The 11,227-nt window shown below is 43.5% G+C and overlaps 1 protein-coding gene across 1 annotated transcript; it reads right to left on the reverse strand.

Annotated features, from left to right (window-relative positions):
• Window positions 1-220: 220 nt before the first annotated feature.
• g6pd (glucose-6-phosphate dehydrogenase) lies at window positions 221-11,140 on the reverse strand (the record flags this gene model as incomplete). Its single annotated transcript, XM_080833692.1, has 13 exons — window positions 221-359; window positions 482-574; window positions 873-949; window positions 1,427-1,662; window positions 2,922-3,108; window positions 3,231-3,324; window positions 3,647-3,772; window positions 4,874-5,032; window positions 6,216-6,433; window positions 6,736-6,844; window positions 7,390-7,427; window positions 9,829-9,947; window positions 11,119-11,140. 13 exons carry the CDS (start codon window positions 11,138-11,140, stop codon window positions 269-271), a joined length of 1,569 nt encoding a protein of 522 aa, XP_080689818.1. The 3' UTR covers window positions 221-268.
• Window positions 11,141-11,227: the final 87 nt, after the last annotated feature.

Consider the following 11,227-nt stretch of genomic DNA (forward strand, 5'->3'; position numbering starts at 1 on the left):
TTAGGATAATAACAGTGTAAAATAGCAGTTAAATATGTAGAGAAATAGTCATATTAGGTTTGTGTATTTAAAAGACTCTGAGTTGAATGTTGGTCAGTAGTACCATATCTCTATCAATGGGGTTTTCCTCTTCTGCTTCTGAGATTCAGAGACTTGACTTCGCTATGCAGACATGCACACACACCCCCCCCCACACATCGTTCTCTTTCTTTCTTTGCTTCCTTCTCTGCCCCGCTGACTTCCAGGAGATCTGGTTCATGTGGCATCTTCACAGTCTGTGGGGTTCAACCCATTTGTAAGTGCCAGCGTAGCGGAAGCCTACCCTCTGCAGAAGCTCATCAGCCTCTGGGGGACCACGGCTGGTGAGAGAAAGAGATGAGATGAGAGAGATGAATAAGGTGGAATGGATAAGGAAACCATAAATTAAGCTTATGTACACTCTGGTAACGTAGGCCTATTCTCTTTTAGCTGAAGAGCTTACCTTCCATAAGTGTACTTGATTGGGGGAGTCTTCTCTTTTTCAACCTGATGAAGAAGAGGAGTGAAGATCCTCCATGCTTCCCTTAGTTCATCACTGCTCATCAGAAACAACAGTAAAGCGTCAACAAAATGCCATATAACACTATAGCATACGCATACGGAAACATTAGCAGGATGGCTAATTGGCACCATCTAGTGGAGAAACAAAGAAATAACAAACTGCAGCTGTCTGTTCATGCACCCTTTTTACTCCTTCAGTTTGGTCAAATCAGCACAGATTAGCAGGACCCCTCTACCAAAGGCCTTGAATTATATGAAGGTCACAACACAATAGAAAACAACTTGAACAAATAACGTTCGGAGGGGCAGGAGAAGGGAAGGGAAGGACTAACCTGCGCACAAAGTGCATCTGACTGCCACAGAAAACGTCCAGGATAAGACGCTCGTACGCATCAGGCAGTTTGACATCCTGAGTGAGGAACAACACACATTAACTAAATCTGACCTTCTGGGGGTGCAGGTAGATATTCAACAAAATTGTACACTCCACATTTCAAGCACAAGGAATTAATCCTGCTTCGTTAAAAAATTCCCCCCAACTGGCTTTGGTTTAAAGGGAAGGAGATTCAATAACTTAATCTCGTTTATCAAGTTAATCCCTTCTATTGGATTTCAAAGTGATATGATCCAACCATAATGTGTCTAGTCGATCACTGCAAATACATTTGTAATCTAATTTTTTATATATAAATATATATATATATATAAATATATATATTATATATATATATATATATACGTATATATACAGTATATATATAAAGGGAGCAATAGTCTCTGTGTGTGTGTGTGTGTCTGGTTCAAATTCTGAAAGACAGAATCTGGATGCTGGATTCTTCATGTGAAGTTTGGTAAACATCAGACGGTCCTGATGACTGTCCCACACCTTGTATCTGCTGCCGTAGGTGAGGTCCAGCTCGGTCTCCTCTGGGCTGAAGTAGACGCCGGGCTTCTTGGTCATCATCTTGGCGTAGATGGCCTCGTTGGGCTGCACCCGCACCACCAGCTCGTTCCGGCGGCACTGCGAGCCGAAGATGTCGCCCGGCACGTCCTTAAACTGCAGCCGCACCTCGGCCTTCCGCTCGTTCAGAGCCTTGCCACACCGCAGGATAAATGGAACACCTGAGGAGGAGAAAGGAGGAGGAGGAGAGAAAGTGATGAGAGGGAGAAACGAGAGATAAAGCCGAGGAAATGGAACAGAGAAGAGTAAAAGAGAGGGGTGAAGAGGAGATCAGAGGAATAGAAGAAAAATGAGAAGAAAAGCAAAAGAAAGAGAGCAGAAGAGAAGGATGCAAAGGAAAAGCGAAAGAAAGAGTAGAAGAGAGATGGCACAGAAGGAGAGAAGAAATATTTGACTCCTGACATCACAAGAGGAAGTAACCCCCTAATCACAGAACAAGAGAGCATGTCTGAGCCAATGACCATAGAGTCTCTGTCTGAGCCAATGATTGTAGAGTGTCTGTCTGAGCCAATGACCATAGAGTCTCTGTATGAGCCAATGATTATAGAGTGTCTGTATGAGCCAATGATTATAGAGTGTCTGTATGAGCCAATGATTATAGAGTCTCTGTATGAGCCAATGATTATAGAGTCCCTGTATGAGCCAATGATTATAGAGTCCCTGTATGAGCCAATGATTATAGAGTCCCTGTATGAGCCAATGATTATAGAGTCCCTGTATGAGCCAATGATTATAGAGTCCCTGTATGAGCCAATGATTATAGAGTCTCTGTATGAGCCAATGATTATAGAGTCCCTGTATGAGCCTATGACCAAAGAGTCTCTGTCTGAGCCAATGATTATAGAGTCCCTGTATGAGCCAATGATTATAGAGTCCCTGTATGAGCCAATGATTATAGAGTCTCTGTCTGAGCCAATGACTGTAGAGTCTCCATGTCTGTTTAATGACTATACAGTCTCTGTGAGTGTTTAATGACTATACAGTCTATGTGACTGTATAATGACTATAGTCTCTGTGACTGCATAATGACTATAGTCTCTGTGACTGCATAATGACTATAGTCTCTGTGACTGCATAATGACTATAGTCTCTGTGACTGCATAATGACTATAGAGTCTCTTTGACTGTATAATGACTATAGAATCTCTATGACTGTATAATGACTATAGAATCTCTGTGACTGTATAATGACTATAGAATCTCTGTGACTGTATAATGACTATAGAGTCTCTGTGACTGTATAATGACTATAGAGTCTCTGTGACTGTATAATGACTATAGAGTCTCTGTGACTGTATAATGACTATAGAGTCTCTGTGACTGTATAATGACTATAGAGTCTCTGTGACTGTATAATGACTATAGAATCTCTATGACTGTATAATGACTATATGCAGGCAGGGTCTGAGAAAACTCCTACCATCCCAGCGCTCGTTGTTGACGTAGATGACAGCGGTGGCGAAGGTGGCGGTAGTGGATCCTTTGGGAACGGTGGGGTCATCCAGGTAGCTGAGCTTTGCGTCTCCCTCCCCCTCCGGATTCCCCACGTACTGTCCCAACACTGCATTATCCAGGGTCAGTGGAGAAATGCACTTCAGCACTTTCACCTGCAGGGGGAGACACACGCATCAGTGAGAGACAAGACACACCACAGAGAGAGGCTGGACATTTAGTAGCTTCCTAATGAAGAACATCTGTGTTGTTGTAATCTCGTTTTCATGTCCGTTACCTTCTCATCTCGAACGTCGTCAGAACTGGTGGAGGCGGGTTTCTCCATGGCAACCAGACAAAGCATCTGGAGAAGGTGGTTCTGCATGACATCACTGGCCAGAGGGGGGGGGGATTAATGTCAAACATTTGAGACAACGTCCATTCAACAACACTCTCTCAGAGGTGGATGAGAGAGAAAGATAGCACAGAATAGTGTGGACAGAAAGTCAACATAAGCATAAAGTGGTTTGTACGTAAATTGCTAGTCATAAATAAAGACAAATCGCTCAGCACCACAAAGAGGATGCACCTGGAGACAATACGTGCGGTTAATTAATTTAATCTGGAGCTTTGCGATGATATCCTAAGTCTATTAATCATATTATGTGGGTTTTAACTAATCTGAGGATTATGACACAGGTCTGGTCCCCTTACCGGATGATGCCAAACTCGTCGAAATAGCCGCCTCGGCCCTGAGTGCCAAACGGCTCTTTGAAGGTCAGCACCACACTGGCTATGCTGTCCCTGTTCCAGATGGGACCGAAGATACGGTTGCCAAACCTACAGAGACATGGGGGAGGGAGAGAGAGAGAGAGAGAGAGAGAGAGAGAGAGAGAGAGAGAGAGAGAGAGAGAGAGAGAGAGAGAGAGAGAGAGAGAGAGAGAGAGACAGACAGAGAGCGAGAGAGAGAGAGAGAGAGAGAGACAGAGAGAGAGAGACAGAGAGATAGAGAGAGAGACACAGAGAGAGAGAGAGAGAGACAGAGACACACAGAGAGAGAGAGACAGAGAGATAGAGAGAGAGACACAGAGAGAGAGAGAGAGAGAGACAGAGACACACAGAGAGAGAGAGACAGAGACAGAGAGAGAGAGAGAGAGAGAGAGAGAGAGACAGAGAGACAGAGACACACAGAGAGAGAGAGAGAGAGAGACAGACAGACAGAGAGAGAGAGACAGAGAGACAGAGACACACAGAGAGAGAGAGAGAGAGAGAGACAGACAGACAGAGAGAGAGAGAGAGAGAGAGAGAGAGAGAGAGAGAGAGAGAGAGAGAGAGAGAGACACAGAGACAGAGAGAGAGAAAGAGATCAACATGGAGCATGCCAGAGTATGTTAGAGAGTAATATTTTAAGGCTTGAAGGCCCTAATTATGCAAAAGAAGGCAGGTGTTCTTGACAAGCAAATTAATGAAAAGAGCAAGGGGTAGGGGAGGTAGAAGAGCTGGCAGATACAGCAAGAGTGGAAGAACAGCAATGCTATAGGAAAGTGAGGAAGGGAGTACTTTAAAAACAAGCACCACGAGACCAACTCTTTATGAATTATTACCGCACCAGGGGCACATTGGGGCACCTGGTGTATTGTGGGGGCACATAAGGGCACCTGGTGCATTGTGGGGGCACATAAGGGCACCTGGTGCATTGTGGGGGGGTCCACTAACCAGTATTTTATTTCGTCTCAAGGGCAAAGTACCCATAAAAAAAACATCACACTTATAAAAGAAAAACATCAAAAAAACATATCAACTTGCAGTCAATCCATGAATGCACATGTCAAGTGTCTCAGCTCTCAAATGTGGATCAAGGGATCCGGATCGTGGGACAGCTCAGCTCTTAATTCAAGCAGAACCCAGATTAGCACCCAAATGCATTAGGAGATGATCTACCTGAGAACCATGAGATTCTGCACCATCTCCTTGCCCAGGTAGTGGTCGATGCGGTATATCTGGTCTTCCGTGAACAGAGAGGAGAGGTGATTCGACAGGTCCTCTGAACTCTGGAGGTCATGACCAAAGGGCTTCTCAACAATCACCCTGTTCCAGCCCCTGACACACACAAACACACACAAACACACACACACACACAGATACATTATCACTTAAAAACCCATTCAACCGACACAGAAGTACTCGCTCACCATAAAGGCTATCACAGTATTACAGTAGACTAGTAATCAACAGGTCAATAATGCATATCGGCTGAGGTAACGTCCAAGGAAACAAACAATTAAGCAGTAAATATAACTCTTCAAGACTCAGACCACACCGTTATCCAGGACATCTTACAGTGTAATTGCATTTAGCACTGAAAGCTAATATCTCTTATGGTGACCCTGTGATCATAAGATCCTTCATCCTACACTGTACATAGCTGCATTGTATTGTTTGTATTGAATCATATTGTCTGTATATATATATTGTTTGTAATTATTGTAAATATGAAAGAGCTGCAAGATCCCAGAATTTCCCCACGGGATTAATAAAGTATTTATCTATCTATTTATCAGAGACTGGGCAAGAGTGGCAGGATAATGCGAGTTCCAATAATAATGAACTATGTTCCAGAGACTTCCTCATTAGATAGCAATTAGATCATTCAAGGGCCCAAATCAAATGAGGAGCCTGGGGCTGGGGCTGGAGCTGGAGCTGGAGCTGGAGCTCATACAAGGTCATGTTCCTGTCCCCGGCCCACAGACCCATGACCTGCAGTCGAATGGATCAGTGAACGTGAAAAGCATGGACACTGCAAACTCGTTTCGAAAGGGAAATGACTGGAAGGAAATAGAGCATGTATCAAATTGAACTAAATATGGGCCAGTTCTGGGCACAACTGAGGAACTGTTTGTTTTGACGTGACTGAAGTGCACGACACCGTGCTGTCTGTTCTGATGAAACGAGCTGCTTATCTTTCCTCTAATGCCACCTCCTCTTACTATTACGTAACTCGCACTCACAGTAGTTACATTCCAGCACTTTCTTATTTCTTATGTAAAAGAATATTTATTGTTGAACTAGGCCTGTATTGCTTGTAGCTTGATTGTTCTCTCCTTTGTACGTACCTTTGGATTGAAGCGTCTGCTAAATGACTAAATGAAATGTAAATGATAAAAGCGTCTGCTAAATGACTAAATGAAATGTAAATGATAAAAGCGTCTGCTAAATGACTAAATGTAATGTACATGACTAAATGTTATTTAAATTTTCTTTACGGTCATTGGGATGGACTCACTTGGTGGCCATGCAGTGGTTGCGGATGTTCTTGGTGACGTTGTGGTAGACGCTTGGCGGCAGGGCCAGGTAGAAGAGGCGGTTGGCCTCGCTGCCGCTGGGCAGACCCAGCATGTACTCGTGCAGCTTGGTGAAGGAGGCGTCGTCGTCATACTTCCCGCTCACATAGAAGTTCCGCTTGAAGAACGCATCAACGCGATCCGCCTCAGACTCGCCAACCTGGTGGGGTAGTGTGAGTGTGCGTGAGTGAGTGTGTGTGAGTGTGTGTGAGTGTGTGTGTGAGTGTGTGTGTGTGAGTGTGTGTGTGTGAGTGTGTGTGTGTGAGTGTGAGTGTGAGTGTGTGTGTGTGAGTGTGTGTGTGTGAGTGTGTGAGTGTGTGTGTGAGTGTGTGTGTGAGTGTGTGTGTGAGTGTGTGTGTGAGTGTGTGTGTGAGTGTGTGTGTGAGTGTGTGTGTGAGTGTGTGTGTGAGTGTGAGTGTAAGAGTACACGCATACAGCAAAGCAAAGACATAGAGTTTCTACCTTCATGTGTGGCAGGCAGGCAGTCCGAATGGCATCCACCGTCAGGTCGGACCGGGCGAAGCCCACAAAGTACGTCTCCTCTGGGAGGAGCCCATCCCTGAAGAGCCACCTGCAGACCAGCACAGGAGAGCTCAGGGGTTAGACATGCTGGAATATCAGGATGTACATTTATATGTAGTATGCAATATGTAGTTTTTCTGGTAAATCATGAGTGCTTGCATATGTAATGCACAGAAGAGCTCAGGGGTTAGACCTGCTGGACTATCAAGCTGTACATTTATATGTAGTATGCAATATGTAGTTTTTCTGGTCAAACAAGAGAGCTTGCATAGTAGATGTAAAGCAAAGTAAATACACTGTTTACTGATAGTTCTGTGTGTTGTGAGCACATTGTTCGTCTGTTTTAGACCATTTAGATCATAGGTTTACATTTTCCTACTCATGGAAAAACTTTATATCATCTTTACACTTCACCTCCAAATGTGTTTTTATGGGAGTTTATGGGGACTACACATGTTTACTTTGAAAACACAACATATTGCACTTTTAAGGCCATGTCTGTACAATGGCAATTGTATAATGCATGTAAACAGATTTGAAATAGTGACCATAAGTTTAGTCAAAAGGGGGTTAATGACATAAACAAAGACCCACCATAGTGTCGGGTAGATTTTCTTTTTGGCTAGATCCCCCTGAGGAGAAAACGAAGACAAAAGATGAAGATCAGAAAGCCATATTTGACAGTGGGCTAGCCAAAGACCTTGCAACAGGTACAGTAGGAAAGACTGTGAACACCAAGTTCACTGTCTGGAAAGAGAGCAGTACATTTGCCCTCATAACCTCTTTCCCAACAGCGGTAATCCCACTGAGAAAAACCGACTCTGAACCTAACAGCTGAGTCAGCACAGGTAGCTCATGACTGTAACAATCTCTGGGAGCAAACAGTGACTCAACAGTAAATAAACACACCCTCTAACACAGAGACCGTGAACAGCGTGTGAAGTATAATGCCTTCGTTCCTTAACCTCTGTGAGCAGTTACACGGCCCATCCCTAAGCATTTGTGTGATCTTTTTCCTTATTGTACTGACAGTCACATTTCAGATAAACAGCACTAGAACTCAGTTGACGACGCCTGTTTGACAGCGCTAAGAAAGGTGTTTAATTCTTTTTACTATTTGCTTTAAATCAAGGAGGGACAGTCTTGGTCATGTGACTCCTCACAGTCAGATGCCTACTCAGGGTGACACGGCAAACTCCATCCTGCCCCCTCCCACTCTCACAGTAAACCTCGGCACTGAAGCCAACAATTGACTCAAACTCCTAGGACTTTCCTAATCTGCAAACCTGTGCACATGGCCTGTTTCACCACAAAGCTCTCGTGCTTGGTTATAACTTCAACTTGCCTACTTTCGACACACTCACCCACCCCCCCCCCCCCCCCCAAAATGTGCCTTCTCAGAACACAGTACCCATGTTGGATTCAGTCTCACTTTTTAGTAAGGTTTTAAAAATCCCACATGCTCGTCCTTACACCACAAACCAATGTGCAGAGCGATTAGCATGGGATACTTATCCCTGTGCATCAAACAGCAAAGTGCGCACACACACACTGACAAGAAAACAGTGGAGGCATTGAACAAGGTTCCTTATACAGAACCATGAAATTCCAGTGACCATAACCTGGAACAAGGTCAATGAGGAAAGCCCAGCGGCCAGTTAGAAAACCAAATAAGCACTGATTGAGCTGAATGGCCCTGATATCTTACACACACACACACACACACACACACACAACCACACACACAACCACACACACACACACACAGCCCCCCCCCCCCACACACACACACACACACACCCCTGGGCCGTAGCCACATGTGTTGAAAGAAACAGCTGACTGAAGGGTGATGTTGCACAAACAGGCTACAGTACATCAGCCCACTCCTGAGGGAAGAAGAAAAAAAAAAAGAAGAGAAAACAAGCAGAACAGGAGAAACGTTCGGGGCGGAGAGGAGAGATGGAAGATAAATACAGTTTATTCAAGTGTACACACACACACACACACACACACACACAGGAGAGATGGAAGATAAATACAGTTTATTCAAGCAGCCCAGCCTGTTTGATGGAGGAAGGCATGGGGGTAATCATAGAAACACAGGAAGGATCAGATTTCCCCGTTCACAACACAATGCCGCCTCAACACCTGCAACCTCACAATGACTTGACTAAATTAGAAAAGAAGAGCTGTACTTATGATACAAAGCAATTAACTATTTTGCCATTTTCTATTTGTTACTGTTAAATGTATCTATTAAAGTAAAAGGTGTCACCTGAAAACAATAAAATTGATTTAAGGTAAGGTTTTGGCAACATGCATGACTGAACAAATTATGGCCTGTTCCAAATGAAATTACTGCTCTAAGTAATGTTTATCTGTTGTTTATCTGTTGTGCCTGTGCACTTTATATGTTTCACTGTGGGGAGAGTGGGAAACGTTCTTTCGACTGCTTTGTATGTTCACATGTGAAGTAGTTGACAATAAAGCTACTTTGACTTTTGACTTTGACTTGACTTTGACTTTTGTAAATTGGCCAACCAACTAACCCAAGACCTTGAAAACGCTTTTGTGTCTGGTCGTGGACCAGAAATTGCTGTGCTTCTGAATTACACAACCTGAGAATTTCTTGTTTAAAGAACATTTCCTCATTCATAGAAAAAAGTTTTTGTTTCCTCAAATCTTTCTATTTTCTCGCTCAGACACTTCCTCCTCCCCTTGGACTCTGATGTCCAGTATGACATAATTTTACTTTATAGCCAGAGAGGAGAATACATTATCTTCTCAATGGGAGAAAGGAGATGCTATTCTATTTTTATTTAAGCTATTAGATACTATGTGCATCATTTGACTACAACAAGGCCCAAGACTGCAAGAGACGACATGCGTCTGACCTGACTTTTCACTGCATACATCTTGTGCATACTCACTTATTAATAGTGCGTGCCTTATTATGAGGAACTGCAGTCTTATTCAGTCACACACACACACACACACACACACACACACACACACACACTGACAAATCCTCACCGAAGCACCCATGATGATGAAGATGTGAACATCCGTCTGATGGAACTCCTTATCATCATAAAGGTCTTTCCGAAGCTCCCCGAATACTTCGGATCGAGAGAGGGGCAGGCTCATCTTGTCTGAAAAGGCAACACACTGTTCTAGACTCTTCATAACGATCATAGAACTTAAAACTGAGAAAAACGTCAGCTAATTACATGCAACACAGGCCGTCATATAAGCATATACAAAACACAAAGCGTACTGCTTGCCATGAAGTACAACAAGTACAAAGGGGATGGTCTAGGGATGCTTTCATAACACATGAAAAGAAGGAGAACGAAGGATGTCAGAATTTACCACAATGATACAATTCACAACAAAAATAAATGACAAAAGTACAAACATACTAGAGGTCAAGCAAAAACTAAATTGACTATTTTTGTAACAAAATCTACACACAAAGTACTGCGTTTGCTCACATACCAGGTTGTTTCTGGGCGCTTATTTGCGCGGTGTGGGGCCTTTCTAAAATTATAAGGTAGGGCGGGGGTGTTAAACAGGTTACATATATTCTATTGTTTACTGTTTCCAATAGGTTCCATCCTGAATGTAAAGGAGCTATATCCTCGCACATTGCTGACGCAAAAATAACTACCTAAATTTACAGCGTAACTCCAACTAGCTTACCTAGTGTAGGCTAATGTTATTAGCAAAATCCGCAGTCCAATCCCTTATTTAAAAGGCTCAGCTTGACTACACCGCACCAGAACTTACAGCCGGCACGACACATATAGACGCTATATTACACAAACAAGGTGGCTTGTTTTTAGTAATAGAGTTCTTCAGAGCCACATTGGATAAATCCAAATCACACACAAGTAATTCAGCTTCTGTACCATCATTCTGACGTAGAATATTGATCGGTGCGCTTTCACGTTGCACTTATATTTACCTTGATAGACTGATGCGAAAGTGTTGTAACAATGCTAGCTGGCTAACCGGCTGCTGTCAAACGAGTCCACTTGACTGAAGAATGGGATGTCAGTGTACCAATTCACTTAGCTGATTCATTCAAGCTTCACCATTGAACAAACGTACGAATTGATGAAAATACTAACGATATGTGCTTCTTTTACAAGGTCTCAGTACAGAGACTTATCTAGCCTTCAGAAGAGAACTTGAACCGCTTCGTTCGGTGACCAACACCTTACAGCAAGTCAGCAACTACAACTACATTCAGTTTATTTCTTAAAAAATAGTTTCCTGCTTCCTAGTTCTGCAATTTTATTGGTTTAGAGACCAACTTACCAGCACTCGCTCGACTTCCCATCACTGTAGCATCCGTGACGTCACATAGGCAGTGCCCGCGGGCTCTGGCAGTGGCTCACAGAAAAGCCAAGAGGGCGGGGACGCAGTG

This window comes from Sprattus sprattus (genome assembly GCF_963457725.1).
Source record: "Sprattus sprattus genome assembly, chromosome: 2".
NCBI lineage: Eukaryota > Metazoa > Chordata > Actinopteri > Clupeiformes > Clupeidae > Sprattus > Sprattus sprattus.